The 17,409-nt window shown below is 34.6% G+C and overlaps 2 protein-coding genes across 2 annotated transcripts; both read right to left on the bottom strand.

Annotated features, from left to right (window-relative positions):
* Positions 1-589: 589 nt before the first annotated feature.
* Positions 590-9,701, bottom strand: LOC123924590 (protein STRICTOSIDINE SYNTHASE-LIKE 3). Its single transcript, XM_045977536.1, has 4 exons — positions 9,134-9,701; positions 2,005-2,289; positions 1,610-1,777; positions 590-1,125 (listed from the first exon to the last, which is right to left on the bottom strand). The coding sequence occupies exons 1-4, from the start codon at positions 9,460-9,462 to the stop codon at positions 726-728; spliced, it is 1,182 nt and encodes a 393-aa protein (XP_045833492.1). The 5' UTR covers positions 9,463-9,701; the 3' UTR covers positions 590-725.
* A 201-nt stretch (positions 9,702-9,902) lies between these two features.
* On the bottom strand, positions 9,903-12,566 carry LOC123924589 (beta-glucosidase 24-like). The gene is made up of 8 exons (XM_045977535.1): positions 12,054-12,566; positions 11,801-11,966; positions 11,341-11,712; positions 10,947-11,164; positions 10,807-10,838; positions 10,609-10,711; positions 10,338-10,446; positions 9,903-10,239 (listed from the first exon to the last, which is right to left on the bottom strand). Exons 1-8 carry the CDS (start codon positions 12,418-12,420, stop codon positions 10,044-10,046), a joined length of 1,563 nt encoding a protein of 520 aa, XP_045833491.1. The 5' UTR covers positions 12,421-12,566; the 3' UTR covers positions 9,903-10,043.
* Between the last annotated feature and the right edge of the window lie 4,843 nt (positions 12,567-17,409).

Here is a 17,409-nt window from a genome sequence, read left to right on the forward strand (position 1 = left end):
TTTGGTTTGAAAGGCCGGGAATGGTGAAAATACTCGTTTTTGGTTAGATAGTTGGGTTGGAGATTCTCCATTATGTGTGTTTTTTCCGAGATTATGGTGAGGGAGGGTGAGACGTGGGGTTGGAGGTTCGTTTGGAGGAGGAGTCTTTTTGTATGGAAAGAGGAATTGGTAGAAAGGATGTTAGAAAGGTTGGTAGGAGTTAATCTTTCTTTGGTTGAAGATAGCTGGGGGTGGGATCTAAATGAAGGCGACTCTTTCTCGGTCAAATCAACATGAGTTTCTTGCTAATCACCTAATTGCCGAGGAGGCTTTGGAGGTGGAGGCTGAAGGGGTCTTTAGGTATAAATCGCAAAGTCCCTCCTAATAGGTGCGATTAAGACTAAGCGAGCATATAAGGGGTTTAGTCTTATTTGGCATTGAGCCGTATAACTGTGGAAGACGAGGAGCAATATGATTTTCGGTAATGTGTCCAAAGACCAGAATGAAATAGTGGAGAAGATTAAGGTGGTCTCTGACAAAAAATTGTTCTATCCAAAATTCTAACTCATTTGAACCCAATTCTTTGGTTACTAATAGAAAAACGAAAAGATGGAAGCAAAGCTCATCGCGGGATTTCTATTTCCTTCCACTTAGAACTTAATTAAGTACATTATTGACAACTTTAAATCAAAATTAAACTTTGTGAATGTCATCAATAGATCTAAGGATTGAAGGTAGAAAATAAGTTAAAGTTTATAAATTGCAATAAAAGGCATAAGAACACTTCCTATCCAAAGTTGACCATCTTTCTCCTCAACTTCACTCACTGCTCTAACAACTTTTCCCTCACTATCTTCCAATATCTGCAACAATTTACCTTCAGGACTATACTTCACAATCACTCCATGTTGCTTCCCTCCAATTTGAAACAAATATTGATATTTTGTTGGTATAGGAAACTTTAGTATAGCTTTCCTTATCCATGGATATAAACCAGTAAAGTATGCATACATAGATCTTCTACAGTGAAGTGCCACCCAAAAATCACCATCTTCATTTACCCTAATATTGTCAGGAGCTCCAGGTAGGATTGCTAAGATCTCTGAAGTTCCGGCTTTTTCTCCTTTTAGCCAGTATTTACGTAACCTACACAATAAGCGACAAATGATTTAAAAAGGTACCCCCTCCGGCCACAATAATAGACATTTGACAATTTAACACAAATTAAGAATAGCGTAACAGTTATTTTGGAATAATTGTTTTTTCACAAAGGTTGATTATTGTGGGACGGAGGGAGTAACACTTATATTAACATGAGTAGTTCAGACATAGGAATGTAATATAGGACTTGCAAACATTAAGTTTAGATTAGCCGGTTCAACTAATTTTTTGTCTTATTTTAATTCTTTCGTAGAAATATATCATTTTACAAGGATATATCATGTTAATATGCTATGGCAGGTAAAATTTCTAAATAGGAAGCTAGGCTGGTGAGCCGAGGAACACCGAAGGAATACTAACCAAGAGGTCCAAAGTTCAAACTTTGAAAACATAATCCACTAATTTACTATTATTTGTCTATAAGGAAGGAAAAAAGAATCTGCTAGCTAAAGAAGTAAGATTTACTGACCTTCCGATAGATCCTTCACAAAAAACAAAGAAGGAACCATCTTTGCTTAAGGAAATGCCATTTGGGAATTGAATGTTCCTGACAAGAACAGTGGTTTCCTTTGTTGTAGGGTTGTATTTCAAAACTTTGCCACTATCATCCCCGGAAAATACCAGCTGAATGAAATTCCTGTACAAAAATTATCAGTATTTCGGACTTCAGAACTTCAAGATACATCAAACATCTCATGCTGTCACCACTCTATGACCAAATAGTAACAAGGTTGGTTCCATTAACTGCTAGGGGGTAATACATAGAAATTCAACTTTATTTGAATACTTTTCTTGAACCCAAAATGGTGAAAATTTCAAAAGGTTGCAATTCAGTATCTGAAAAGTTTAACAACAAAACAATACCTCCTCTGATAAATAGCGCTGCTTTCTGTAAAATAAACATTTCCTTCTGAATCAACATCAACATCATTAGGAAACCTTAAAGTCACCCCTTCAACTTCAGTTGCAAGAGTCGTTGCTAAACCACCCTCGGGTCCTACCTTCATGAGTCCAAGATACGCATCTGCAATGTACAATTCACCTGTTTTCTTGTGAAATCTTAGTCCCAAAGGCCTTCCACAGATATGTTCAGTCTTCACATAACTAAATGGTGTTGCATCTTGTATAGGAAGAGGATTACATAATGACCTGATTTTTAAATAGAGAAAGAAAATTTCATTACCACTTAATCATAGGCTATTGCAAATAAAATTTGCTAAATCATAAAATCAGTCTATAATATGTATTTGGTCCTTACTCAAAACTCATATTGGTCATTTATCTTCGCAACATTGGAAAAAATCATCTATTTACTCACCACCGTTAAATGTGTTCATATTTTGAGTTGAGCTAGCCGTGACACGTCAAAATATCCACCAAAGATGGCTTACATTGTTATCGACTTCCCCGAAATCCCTAATTTAAATTAGGACTCATCATTTTTCAAAGTTTGGACATGGACTTGTGACACACCTGATAGGGTTCAATTGATATAGAAAAGGAAAATCGAAACACAGAGTTCAACAAAAGGGAAATTATACTTATTTTATTGAATAAGGTTAGAGATCAAACGGGATCTAACCATGAATACAGTATAGTAAGAAAAGTAGAAATAAAAACAGAAAATTAGGGTAAAATAAGCATTTCGAGCTGCTTATGCACTCCTCTGCAAAGACTGTGACTGAATATTTTTCTGCGTCCTCCTCCAATCAGCAAATCCTAATAAATAGGAAACTAAATCCCTATTCTCTCTCCAATCAGAATAATCAGGAACTAAATCCCTATTCACTCTCCAATCAGAATAATTAGGAAACTAGAGCCCTATTCTATCTCCACCACGTGGCTATTCACACCTCTCTCTTTATTTTTACGCTTCCTTGTATAAACAATATCATACCTATCAATACCCCCTCCTTCAAGACTCTCTTTGACCTCAAAGAGAAAATCAGGAAACTCTTGTCTCATCTTTTGAACCAATTCCCATGAGTTTTCAAATTCCGGTAATCCTTGCCATTTTACCAACACCTCCAACTCTCCTTTTTCATTGACCCTAGTGTCTCTTGCCTCCTCCGGGCCTGGTTCCAATTGCCAACTCTCATTCATGCAAGTAGGTAAAGGTTGAGTTTCTACATTAGTTGAAACTGCCTTCTTTAGCAAGGATGCATGAAAAACAGGATGCACTCTACTGTCTTCAGGTAGCTTAAGTTTGTAAGCCACAGCTCCTACTCTTTCCAATATCTCATAGGGTCCATAATATCTAGGACTCAATTTTTTATTGAACCTTTTCGCCAACTTTTGCAACTTATAAGGTTGGATTTTCAAATAAACCATGTCTCCTACTTGATAATCCACCTCTCTTCTATGCTTATTGGCCTGTACCCTCATTTGATCTTGGGCTTTCAGCAGTTGATCTTTCATTTCCCTAATCATTTCATTTCTTTCAGCAGTCAATTTATTGACTTCTTCTACCGCAGAAAGTTGCACATCTCCTCTAACTAAGATTGGCGGGCTTCTCTCATACAAAGCTTCAAAAGGAGTGGACTTAATAGAGGCATGGTAATTGGTGTTGTACCAGTATTCTGCCCATGCTAACCACTTAGGCCACATCTTAGGCTGTCTCCCTGTCAAGCATCTTAAGTACGTTTCCAAACATCTATTCACCACCTCAGTCTGTCCATCAGATTGGGGATGATATGCACTACTGTACTTTAGCTTTGTACCAGCCTGTTTGAATAGTTCTGTCCAAAAAGAACTCAGAAAAACTCTGTCCCTGTCAGAAACTATTGAGCTAGGAAAACCGTGTAATCTTACTATTTCTTTGATAAACAGTTCTGCTATATCTTTGGCTGTGTAGGGATGCTTTACCGGCAAGAAATGAGCATATTTTGTCAATCTATCAACTACTACCATAATAGTATCAACTCCTTGAACTTTAGGCAATCCACCTATAAAGTCCATAGAGATATCACTCCATAATTGAGTGGGAATGGGTAATGGTTGTAAAAGACCTGCCGGACTCAGAGTTTGGTATTTGTTCCTTTGACAAACTTCACAAGATTCAACATAGGCTTTGATGTTTTTTCTCATTCCCTCCCAAAACACCAAACCGGCAATCTTCTTGTAAGTTCGTAAATAACCAGAATGTCCTCCAGTGGCCGTGTCATGAAACTCATGTAGGATCCAAGCAATCCTGGGTGATTGTTTTGGAATCACTATCCTTCCTTCATGAAACAGTTTTCCTCCTTTTAATTGATAACCAGGGTGACTCAAGGAATTACTCATTAAGTCTTGGATAATATTTTTCAACTTTTCATCGCCCTGTATCTTTTCTTCTAACCCTTCCCAGGCTTCACATTGTACCATAGCAATAGAGGCATATTGCATCTGTCTGGAAAGGGCATCAGCAGCACTATTTTCTTTCCCTGGTTTGTACTTCACCTCAAAATCAAAACCAATCAGTTTTGCAATCCATTTTTGTTGCTCTTCGCCCATCAATTTCTGTTCAGTAATGTGTTTCAAACTTCTTTGATCAGTGTGAACTATAAATTTTTTTCCTAGCAGATATGGTCTCCATTTTTGTACAGCTATTACTATAGCCATAAGTTCCCTCTCATACACAGATTTACCTTGAGCTCTAGCAGATAAAGTTTGGCTCATGTATGCTATGGGCTTGCCTTCTTGCATTAACACTGCACCTATACCATGGCCAGAAGCATCAGTTTCTAACACGAAATCTTTCTTAAAATCTGGCATGGCTAGGACTGGTATAGTGGTCATAGCTTTCTTTAGGACTTCAAAAGCATGTTGTGGCTCTTCTCCCCATTTAAAATTATCTTTCTTCAATAACTGCGTTAAAGGCCAGGCTATTTTGCTATAGTTTTTAACAAATTTTCTATAATAACCTGTCAAGCCCAGAAATCCCCTAAGCCCTTTTAAATCCTTGGGAATCGGCCATTTTAACATATCTTCTATTTTCTTAGGGTCTGCAGATACTCCTCCACCAGAAATAATATGGCCCAAATATTCAATTTCTGCTTGGCCAAATGAACATTTTTTCTTATTTGCAAACAGTTTGTGACTTTGTAGAGTTTGCAAAATTTCTGTCAAATGTAAAATATGTTCATCTTTGTTGGTGCTGTAGATTAGAATGTCATCAAAAAATACCAACACAAATTTTCTCAGATAGGGTCTTAATACATCATTCATTAATGCTTGAAATGTAGATGGAGCATTGGTCAAACCAAATGGCATGACCAAGTACTCATAGTGACCCTCATGGGTCCTAAAAGCAGTCTTAGCTATATCTGTTTCCTTCATTCTAATCTGGTGATAACCAGATTTTAAATCTAATTTAGAAAATATGATAGCCCCTCCCAATTCATCAAGTAACTCTTCAATAACAGGTATAGGAAATTTGTTAACTACAGTTACCTTATTCAAAGCCCTGTAATCAGTGCAGAACCTCCAGCCTCCATCTTTTTTCTTTACTAATAATATTGGACTAGAGAAAGGGCTTGTGCTGTGTCTGATAATCCCTGCCTGCATCATTTCTTTTACCATTTTCTCTATTTCATTCTTTTGGTAGAAAGGATATCTGTAAGGCCTTAGGTTAGGGATAGAAGCACCTGGTTGTAAAACTATAGCATGGTCATGTTCTCTGGGTGGTGGTAACCCAGTAGGCATATTGAACACTTCTTCAAATCTTGCAATTACTTCTTCCCAGTCAGAATTAATTCCATGATTACTTTGGTTCTCTGCCTGCACTTCATGCACATAAAACCCCATTCCTTCTTTAGAGATAGCTTTCAACAATGTTCTCCAATTAACTTGACTATTGCACATGGATGGATCACCTTGAATCATGTACTTGTTGCCCTGCACCTCCCATTTCAGACACAAGTTACCAAAGTTTGCTTCTATATTGCCCAAACTAGCTAACCAGTCCATTCCCAAAACCATCTCTGAACCACCAAGTTCCATGATAAAAAAATGCTGTTGAAATTTAACATCTTGGATGCTAAATCCCAACTCTTCACAAACCCCATGATTTTTCACCTTCTCTCCGTTACCTACTTCAATGATATAAGCAGGTGTCTCAGTCACTGCTAAACTAAGCTCATTCACCAATTTAGAAGCTATGAAATTGCTTGTAGCTCCTGAGTCTATTAATGTCAACACTCTCCTACCTCATATATCAGCCCACACTTTAAAAGACTTGTTGGAGGTGAATCCCTCTTTACTCTGCAAGGACAATTGTAATGTCTTTAGTTCCTCCACTAATTCCACCTCCTCCTTCTGTTCTTCCACCCAATCCTCTCCTTCCTCCTCTTCACTACTTGCTTCACATAATTTCAATTGCATGTGCTTGAATTTGCACACATGTTCCCTATTCCACTTATCCCCACACTTGAAACATAGTCCCTTCTTACTTCTTTCTTCTAATTCTGCAGGGTTAAGACTTCTTCCCTTTCGGCTATCAGTATTCACTGAGCCACTCTTCCCATTCTCCTTCTTAAACCCACCATACTCCCCAGGGTCCTTGAACCTTGAGGTACCTCCTCTATCCCTCCAACCACTTCCTCTCTTCCACACAACTTCATTTTTCTCTTCAATGAGTAAAGCCCTGTCCATTAAATCAGCCAAGTCATGGCTTTCATACAATTTCAGTTCTGCTTGAATTTCTTCCTTCAACCCATTTAAAAAAATTGACTCCAACATCACCCTTTCCTCCCTACGTAATTGTGCTACCAGTTCTTCAAATTTGTCTCTGTACTCCAAAACAGTCCCTTTTTGCTTTAGACTGAGTAGTGGTCCCAATGGGTTCTGCAATAACCCAGGTTGGAATCTTTTAAGTACTGCTATTTTGAACTCTCCCCAAGTTCGCAATGGTGTTTGTGTTTCCCACCATTGAAACCAGTTCAAAGCCTTCTCCTCCAACGCCAACACCACAGTATCCACTTTGTCCTGCACACGTATTTCAGCCAACTTGAAATATCGTTCTACTCGTACTAACCACCCATACGCATCCTCCCCTTTGAAGATCGGTATATCTAATCGCCTCCCACTTCTTCCCAATTGAAAACGGCGACCACCATTATTACGTGCTGGACGACGTCGTGATTCTGATGACACATCGCTGTGATCGCTCCCATCGTCTTCCTCGTGGTTCCGATTTCGTCCATGACGCTGGCGGTTTTGTGTTTCAGCCATAATTTGACGAACCTGATCCGCCGAGATCTGAGGACGCGATTGCAATTCTACCAACATCTGACGCATTTGTTCCATCGTCGCCTCCATCGTGCTTGTTTTCTGTTCTACGAGATCGATTCTATTTTCCATATTGTTACACTGTCAGAGATCTAACCAAGGCTCTAGATACCAATTGATAGGGTTCAATTGATATAGAAAAGGAAAATCGAAACACAGAGTTCAACAAAAGGGAAATTATACTTATTTTATTGAATAAGGTTAGAGATCAAACGGGATCTAACCATGAATACAGTATAGTAAGAAAAGTAGAAATAAAAACAGGAAATTAGGGTAAAATAAGCATTTCGAGCTGCTTATGCACTCCTCTGCAAAGACTGTGACTGAATATTTTTCTGCGTCCTCCTCCAATCAGCAAATCCTAATAAATAGGAAACTAAATCCCTATTCTCTCTCCAATCAGAATAATCAGGAACTAAATCCCTATTCACTCTCCAATCAGAATAATTAGGAAACTAGAGCCCTATTCTATCTCCACCACGTGGCTATTCACACCTCTCTCTTTATTTTTACGCTTCCTTGTATAAACAATATCATACCTATCAACACCACTCTTGCTAGTTGGTTCGGTTCTTTTTTTTTTTTCCTGTCATATTTTGCTGCTGCTATTTTTTTGTGTTCGTTCTTTCTTCGATACAAATATAGTGAAAGGAAGATACATATACGGCTTCTGGTCATTGTGGTTGTAAATTGCAAGAAATAAAATGAATATTTTAAACAATAAAGGACCAAAATAAACTTCATGTAAAAGCTAAAGAACAAGAATATCAGAAGGTTTGAAGAATGTTGCTGGTATTCATCGTTCTGATAGCATCTTATAATAAAGAATACACTAACAGTCCTCGTGTTAATCTATGAATGTAGTTAAATGCCAGACTATACAATTGTCCAAAGAATCACTCATTCTAAGATAATCGCTATTTCTTAAGATACAAATGTTAGTAATCAATTGTTAGAAATGCTGGTGGACGGATTCGATCTCACAAGCCTATATCACTCCAAAATCCAACCTCTATGTTCTGTCCCCCAAACCACTCCTCAGATAATTGCTATTTCAAACTAATGAAATGTCTCAGAACTCACTTTTGGTTAAGAACCTTGAATTGTCTTTCAACAGTTCAATGAATATTGTAACTATGGATCTAGCAATATTCTAACTGGATTTCCCTCAATACAACTTAATTCAACTCAACTAGCACATCGTTTTCTTTTTAAATAGAAAAATCCTTGAAAGAACCATTTTTTACTTACCTCGCGGCCGAACTCCAGATTACAGGTTCTATCACATCCGCTAACAAAGTATAGACTATATCAAGATTTTAAATAAAGTTCCACAACCATTATCTAGACCGCAACAGAACGGTTTTTTATGTTTCCAAAAACACAATGCAACCGTAATTGAGGCTGCATTTGATCACAATTCTCTCCAATATCAAGAAATGAAACATAACTGCAACTATATATGATCAATAAAACAGGACACAGACACCGGACACGACACTCACAGAGTCACAATGCAACTGTAATTGAGGCTACATTTGATCACAATTCTCTCCAATATCAAGAAATGAAACACAACTGCAACTATATATAATCAATGAAACACAGACACACAGATGCCAGACACGACACTGACACCTCCAAACGATAATAATTTGAGAAAATGACATAATTCAATTTAATTAGTGTTCAAAATTTCTAATCTAAAGAATTGCAACTAACCAACCTGTTTGGTGAGGTATAAGCAAAATCAAGCCAAGAATGTCCATTCCAGAAGACAATTCTACCATCAGCAAGACCAGTATAAGGTCCACGACCAAGAGGGTCAAAGACAATACTCTCAGGTCCTTGTACTTGGTTCAAGAATTTAATCTCTGAATTTTGCAACAAATTGTGTCCATCTCTGTCATTAGGAACCTCAGACCATGGTGGCATGTCAACCTTTTTGGCATCAAAATTAGGGAAATTTGATATGGGACTGTGGTTAAATGGGTCTAAACCGCAGTATAGAGCAAAGAAGAGAAAGAAAATTGTAAAGGTTTGAGTAAGTGTCATGTTGTTGGATTTGGAATGAATGAGAAATGAGAAGTTGAAGCATGAAGCATGTGTGTTCTGATGAATGGATGTTATAAGGTTGAAAATACAAGTGGGTGAGTGTAATTAATAAAGATCAATGAAGAACGTGTTTCAATTTTCAATATAGATATATAGATATCGAATAGTGACTAGTGAGAGTGTGAAAGTGGGTAGGTAGTGAAGGTGTTGTCTCATTTTATATCCAATAAGATATTAACATGATAATGTTTCATATTCAATAAATGATTTGCCAACATATTATTAAATACAAAATATTGTGAGGGTTTTGCGAATTTAGATTATTTAAAATTATTAAAATAAGAAATTATAATCACGGATATTGATCATAAAATGTCTTGTTTACTAATTTCCTTCAATTTTTAGAGAGATGGAAAAATTATTAAATTACAAGATAAATATAGAATAAACAAATGATCATTTTCTAATTATAAATAATACATGTTTACATACAATTATCAATGGTGTATACTTTGTTATATCCAAACAATGAAATAATTGGGTTTACAAGTATCGGGTTTATAAAGAATGTTGTAACACTATTAAATTGAATCTAGGTAAAGTTTGGTGTTTGGCATAAGAAAATTCTTGAACCATAATCCTGAGAGCTTTTGATATCTTTTCAAACCATTTTTGTAATCTATAAAAGTCATTCCAAATCTCACGATATAACCCTTGTGCCATTCGAAATTGTCCAACAAAGACCATGCAAAATATCCCTTTACATTTACACCAGCCCTGTATTTCCATAGAAAAAAAAAGAATAATTTAGTTGAATTCTATGAAAGAAAGTGAAATATAATCATCTTTAAGACATATATAAAAAATGTACTTACTTAATTGCCTCTCTAAGATAAAATAGATGACGGTAATGATAATCAACTCTATAAGTATCTAGCAGAGATTCCTCAAGTGATAATGATGGATCGTCGTATTCATTTATACCTACACACATTATGAAAAAGTTCAATTATCATTCATGAGTAATAAAAATAAAATTCCATATGAAAATATGTATAGTAATATTAAGTTTAACTTCATCTAGAAATCACTTTTAATAGTACTTCAAGAGGAAAAAAATATGATATATATAGTTGATTTGCGTACCATTCTCAGTAATATAAATTAACGGGTTGTTGTATTTTTCTTTAACTTGTATCAAAAAGTCTCGAATTCCTTTTGGATAAACATATAACCAATCTGAAGCAACCTGAAAGTAAATAAATATAGAAATTCATCAATAACTCATTTAAACAAAGCCAAAAAACATGTAAAACTCTGCATTTTTTAGGGTCAAAAACTTACATTTATACCAATGGGTTTTCCATCACGTTCGACTGCATTCACAAAAATTGAAAGGTATCCCATTAATTTAAATTGATAAAATCACTTAAATAATCAATAAATACACAATAGATAATATAGTAGGCCAAAAAGGTGCTTACATGAATATTGAGAAAGAGAATCAGTTAGGTAACTTGCTGGGCCATTGCTTAATTGAGGTGCATCAGAAGCATAACAAGATGCGTAGTAATTTATCCCAATAAAATCAAATGAACCGCTAACTAGTTTAGATTGCTCTTTAGTAAACTTTGGCAATCGTGATTTGACCAACGCTCGCATGATTTTTGGATAATCTCCATTAGTTAAGGGATCCATAAACCTGTTATGAAACAACGAAATGGAATAAATTATCACGACTTATATTAATTTATATAGTATAATTATATAAGCTATATCTATCTATGTATATGACATTTACATCAATTATTTCAAAAAAAAAAACCTTCGTCAATTATAATAAAGAAATTCATTTAAAAAAATTATAGAAGTACTTACCATCCAAACATAAAATCGATAGCTCGTTGAGCAGCCTTTTGATTAAGTTTGTCATCTGAGTGCGGTACAAACCAATTAATGACCAATGTAATACCAATTAAACCATTTTGTGAGACTTGATATTTGGTCTTGTACACATTTACAACTGCTGCATGAGCTAGAAGTTGATTGTGTGAAACTAAATAAGGTTCTGTTCCAGAATCACCACCGGTACAATTTGGATTCAACCAAGAAGAGCATCGACCTGGTGCCATTTCTCCGTTTGCATACCCATCTCGACTGTAAGTCCATGGCTCATTCAAAGTTATCCAATTTTTTACCCTATCACCGAATGTTTTAAAGCAGAGTTCCGCATAGTCTTGAAAGTCTTTTCTGTAGTCGAAGATTTGTAAAGGTGAATGAGAAACATAATTTTTACAAGCATTTAAACAAGTTTTGAATTTTGAATTGTTTGACTTACATGATGAGAGGACTTAAGAAACCGCCATATTCATCTTCTAGAGCTTGAGGAAGATCCCAATGAAAAAGAGTTACAAATGGTTGTAAGCCATTTGCAAGCAATTCATTGATGAGGTTGTTGTAATAGTCGATTCCTTCTTGATTAATTCCTCCACTTAGTTTTCCATCTGCATTATTTGATGAAAGTGAAAAATGAGAAACATTTAATTGGTTGAATTGAGTTTAATCATTGATGGATAAACTAGAGTACTTACTTGGAAGTACCCTAGACCAAGATATGGAAAATCTATATGCATCCAAGTTCATATCCTTCATGATCGCAACATCTTCCTTATAGCGATGATATGAATCAACTGCAACGTCTCCAGTTTTTCCATCACCAATTTTTTCTGGATATCTATGAGTAAAGGTATCCCAAATACTCGGTCCTCTTCCACCTTCTGATGCTGCGCCTTCATACTGATAAGCAGAAGATGCTGTGCCAAAGATAAAGCCTTTGGGAAAATCATTCCTATTCAATGAACCAACCTGTGGTGTAGTAGTAATGGCTTCTAAGGTACTTTGTGATAAAGAGATTGTTATGAATGAGGAAAGTAAGAGAGAAAATAGAAAATATTTCATATTGATTTCTATTGATGATGATTATATGACTGTGTTTATGTTTGTGTGAATTAATTGATTATTGATTATGCTGATTAACTTTGATTAAGAAAGAAAAGAATGAAAGAAAGAATGAAAGAATTTGTGTTGTGGATTATGGTAATGAATGGATGTATTTATACATAAGAAAAAGAATTATAGAAACAAACAAAAGGAAGTTGTTAGGTGGGTGCAGACTACAGTGGTAAGTGGCTCCTTCAGTGTAACTGCCTATCATTTTTTTTTCTAGTCAAATTTGGATAGTCAGCGCTGCTGTTCTATGACTCTTACTCTCTCTCACTATAAACAATTATTTGTTTTACTGATTTGATGTTTATTTGAATTAATTGGTGTTATATTTCAATTATTTGTTCTCCGCACGTGTCTTCTTCATTGATTTGGAAAATATATAGTATAAAATATATATGTCATCTTACTTGTTTAAAAAAAAAATCATCAGAATAAAATATTTAAAAATTTGTTATATGATATTGTTAAAATATAAGTGAAACTATTATGCTATTTTTTGTAAAATTTATTAAATGAATAAATTTTATTATAATTATCAACGATAAATTATCTAACTTTTTATGTATCTGTCACAAACAATAGTCTCATGTATATTTTTTAATAAAAAATTAGGAATATTTAGGATAATTTAGTAAATTTGATGGTAATTAATTTTATTGCATTATTATTATTATTATTATTAATAGTTAATAGTATATTGTTTATTTTTTTTTATGAAAAATATTGTTTATGTTTCTATTTTTTTTACTCGATATTTCTATTTCTATATTCATAATTTTATGCATATTCATCTTATTTTTTCTATAATTTTTTTATTGACTATTTTATTCTCTTTTTTCTTTTATTAAATTATTGAGTTGATCGTATTAATCTGTTTTGTTGCTATTTTTATGAGTATAGATTGTTCTGTTTTGTTCCAATCTATAATTTGTTATGTTTCTATTTTTAAGTCCATCATCTTCTTTTTTATGTATTTTTTTTTTTACAAAATATATATTTTTTGTATTGATCTTATATTCTTTCTATATATACTTTTTTTATTTTTTTTAGTGAAATTACAATGAAGGATATATGATGACAGTCAATTATATGATGTTTTTTAGTACTATTTTAGAGTAGTTTTAGTAGCAATTGAAGACCAAATGCAAGCAAATACCTAAAGTTACGAAGTTACTTGTCCAAGAATCAAGAAAAAGTGAAAAATGCATGAAAAAGGGCTAAAAAGGAAGAAATTGAAGAATCCATCACACCACGATGGATGACCATCGTAAAATGATGAAGAAATACCACATCATACCAAACACGCCATAAATTGAGCTACAATTGTCGGATCGTGGCCTGTGACCATGCGTTGGAAAGCTAAGACAAAGAGCTACAACTTTCATGTTGAAGCAAAAATCTAATTATGGACGCTATCGTGCCTACGATGGATTACATCGTGGCCACGATGAGAAGAACAAATTGCGCAACAAACTTGATTTCATCGTACCCACGATGCGATTGATTGCATCACGATGAAAGGCGGTTTAACAACAAAGAATATCTGAATCAAATCTTTCATCGTATCACGATAAGATCCATCGTGGCCACGATGAGAAGAATTTGAATGTCATCGTGGCTACAATGGATACGATGGGTAGCAAGAAAAAGCCCAAATCCAGCTGAAAAACTATAAATAGAACTCTCCTCCTTCACAATTATTCATTCAGAAGTTCAGAGAACTATAAGCTCTCTAAGGAGCAAAGGAGGAGGAGCAAGGAGGGCTAAGGAGATCTCAAGAGAGGGAGACTCTCCCCCACCATCGGGAGACGAACTTCCTCCGCAAGGAGTCGAGGTTATTTTTTATGCATGTTTTCTTTATTGTTCAATATGCTTAATAATAGCTAAGTCCCTTTAGGTTAGGTCAAGTAGATGAACTTTCCTAGGACTGCTTGAAACATGTAATCTGGTTATATTCCAAGACTACTTACATTTACAATTGCTATTCATTTATTATCTGTTACTATCTCCATTTATTGTTTATACACTAGCATAATGCATATATGAACGCACGCATATTCTGTTAGTAACTAGGGTCGAAGTGCGTACCGTGACACGTCTAAGACTACTGAATCAAAGAGATACTATAACCTATGATAAGCGACTGCTTAGGATCGTCTTGAAAACAGGTAAAAGAGGAACTTGACCCTAACCGCGACCTGCCGGTAGAACCAAAGTTATCAAAGAAAAGAGGAACTTGACCCTAACCGCGACCTGTCGGTAGAACCAAAGTTATCAAATAAAGTGTGACCCTAACCGCGACCTGCCGGTAGAACCAACACTATAAAGTTCTTATCTCAAGAACAATGTTCTTATCACAAGAACAAAGAAAAAGTTCTCACAAGAGAAACTCTCAAATTAGATTATATTCTCAGTTCTTTGAAAAGTACATGATAGTCCTATTTATAGCATATCCTTACATAGTAGGATTTATTGTCCACTACCATACATTCATCATAGGACTTAGAAAATTCCCACTAACATGCTTATAAATTCCCACTAGCCACTATAATGACTTAGTGCACCACTAGGAAGCATCTAGAGAGCCTGGGGAGCAACTAAATGTCATCTAAAAACCCTCATAATACCAAAAACGAAAATTACAATAAAAATAAAGAAAATTGGACTTAATTGTTTTTTATTTAGTCCAATATTATTAGACCACAATTCAGTCCAAGGATGTTTCTTATCATGTGAAATGGGCTTCAAGTTGGGCTCAAGCATCTTCATCCAAATATTTATTTGTGCATTTTTTTTATAAGTTTCCTTCCACATGTTTAGCGAACTCATGATCGTATCAACCTACCTATACGAGACCATTAAATTCAGTATCTGCGGTTAGGTTTGAGATGAAGAATTACACATAGTTAAATTCTGTACTGGTATTAGGAAACCAAGCATGGTAGAGAACTTGTTAAATTTTGAACCTCTAAAGGTAAGGACGCCAATTCGAGGCTGAACCCGTTAAAGGTAAGGACACAAGATAACAAAGGTTGAACCTAGTTTAATTGATTCGACCTAAACAGATTACAATAGAAGTAAGTATAGTTATATCAGGCTTACTTTAATAGAAATTAATCTCTAGATATAATGCTTCAATAGTGAGCAGATATAGTGCCAGTTACCAAGTAGAAATAGGGGAGGGATTCGAAAGCACTTACCCTACTTTTATCATTATGAACTCTTTCATTTATCTTTAGTCTTATACTATCTAAGTCTGTCTCAAAACCTTTTTCTAACAAACAAAGTGAAAGCAAAACTATCCTAATTCCTAACCGAAACTGGTAGTTTTGGCACAATCCCTGTGGAGATGATAACTTACTACTTTATTACTTGGTAGCGATTATGTACACTTGTAGAGCCACCATCAATATAAAACTTGCAACGTGGTTAAAAGTAATAAGGATAAATTAGTAACTTTGATCGTAATCGATTTAATATATTAGTAAAATAGACTAAATAAATTGCTATAGTTCAATAAAAAATAAATTGCTTTAGTAGAAAAGATTCTTATCAAACTTACTTATCTTCCGATCGAATACCAGATTACAAGAATCTCTTTTCTTGATAATTGAAGGGTTTCACAAATAAAATATTTGTAAATTTATTATATTTAAAGAAATTGCTTTCAAATATGAGGTATGATACAATTCAAGTGGTTAATTCCTTAAAAAAAAAACAATTCAAGTGGTTAATATTAAAAGACAATTTTTTTTTTTGTGAGAACCCGAACTCGTATTATATATGAATTTTTTTTTGCCATACTTTACTATATCCTAACAAATTTCTGACATTCATAAATCCATTCCTCTAAGAATTGGAGGGTTAAAAAAAAATACATTCCTTTTATAATGTTAATTTAATTTTTTTTTAAAAAAAAAAATTCGGTATCCAGTCCAAAGACCGACTAATTCGAGGACCAATCCCACCACCTACTTGTGGAGCCCCGTTTAAAGTAAGAGTTTACTTTTACTCTATATGAGCTAGCTTATCTAAATCGGTATCAAGGGAAATCAAATTTGTGACCTTGAAATGAACACACTCCAAGATTCCAAGTCAACACATGTCAACCTAGTTGATTTAATTTAATTTTATCTTAATTATTTGATTTTTTTTATACAATATAAAGTTACTAATTATTTTTTAGGTCACTAATATTATATATTATAAGTTCAAAAGTTTAATGGTGTCTAATTTCTTTTAAAAAATTCTTTTAAAAATAAATCTGTTAAGCATACATGTTAAAGAAGGCATGAATTATTATGCATAAGGAATAAACTTATGAATGGTGCATAAACAAATCTCCACCATCAAATTGAATCTAACAAATCTTCAAACGCATCATTTCCACCCTCAAATTGATAGGAGCATGTCGCTCTGGTAAGAGTTCTCGAACTCTAGTTTATCATTTCAGTCTATGTTTCCAACATTGTTGAGCCTTTGTGCTCAATCTTTTCCACAAATAAAATACAGTTCCGTTACCTTAATTTTACGGGTTCTATATCAAGATTTTATATAAAGGTCCACAACCACTATCTAGACCACAACATAACGGTTTTTTATGTTTCCAAAAACACAATGCGACCGTAATTGAAGCTGCATTTGATCACAATTCTCTCCAATATCAAGGAATGAAACACAATTGCAAGTCTGCAACTATATATAATCAATAAAACACGGACACCGGACAACACGACACTCACAATGCAACTGTAATTGAGGCTAAATTTGATTACAATTCTCTCCAATATCAAGGAATGAAACACAACTGCAACTATATATAATCAATGAAACACGGACACACAGACACCAGACACGACACTGACACCTCCAAACCGATAAAATGACGTAATTCAATTTTGTTCAAATTTTATAATCTAAAGAATTGTAACTAACCAACCT

The sequence above is a fragment of the Trifolium pratense genome, linkage group LG4 (assembly GCF_020283565.1).
Source record: "Trifolium pratense cultivar HEN17-A07 linkage group LG4, ARS_RC_1.1, whole genome shotgun sequence".
NCBI lineage: Eukaryota > Viridiplantae > Streptophyta > Magnoliopsida > Fabales > Fabaceae > Trifolium > Trifolium pratense.

What these genes read in the sequence shown, in the direction of transcription:
- LOC123924590 (XM_045977536.1), bottom strand. Translation starts at nt 9,462, where the DNA reads ATGACACTTACTCAAACCTTTACAATTTTCTTTCTCTTCTTTGCTCTA. An exon ending in GCTTATACCTCACCAAACAG is followed by an intron (nt 2,290 to 9,133) that starts GTTGGTTAGTTG and finishes TTTAAAAATCAG; the next exon opens with GTCATTATGTAATCCTCTTC. An exon ending in AGCGCTATTTATCAGAGGAG is followed by an intron (nt 1,778 to 2,004) that starts GTATTGTTTTGT and finishes ATTTTTGTACAG; the next exon opens with GAATTTCATTCAGCTGGTAT.
- LOC123924589 (XM_045977535.1), bottom strand. Translation starts at nt 12,420, where the DNA reads ATGAAATATTTTCTATTTTCTCTCTTACTTTCCTCATTCATAACAATC. An exon ending in AATTTATATTACTGAGAATG is followed by an intron (nt 10,447 to 10,608) that starts GTACGCAAATCA and finishes TAATGTGTGTAG; the next exon opens with GTATAAATGAATACGACGAT. An exon ending in TATCTTAGAGAGGCAATTAA is followed by an intron (nt 10,240 to 10,337) that starts GTAAGTACATTT and finishes ATGGAAATACAG; the next exon opens with GGCTGGTGTAAATGTAAAGG.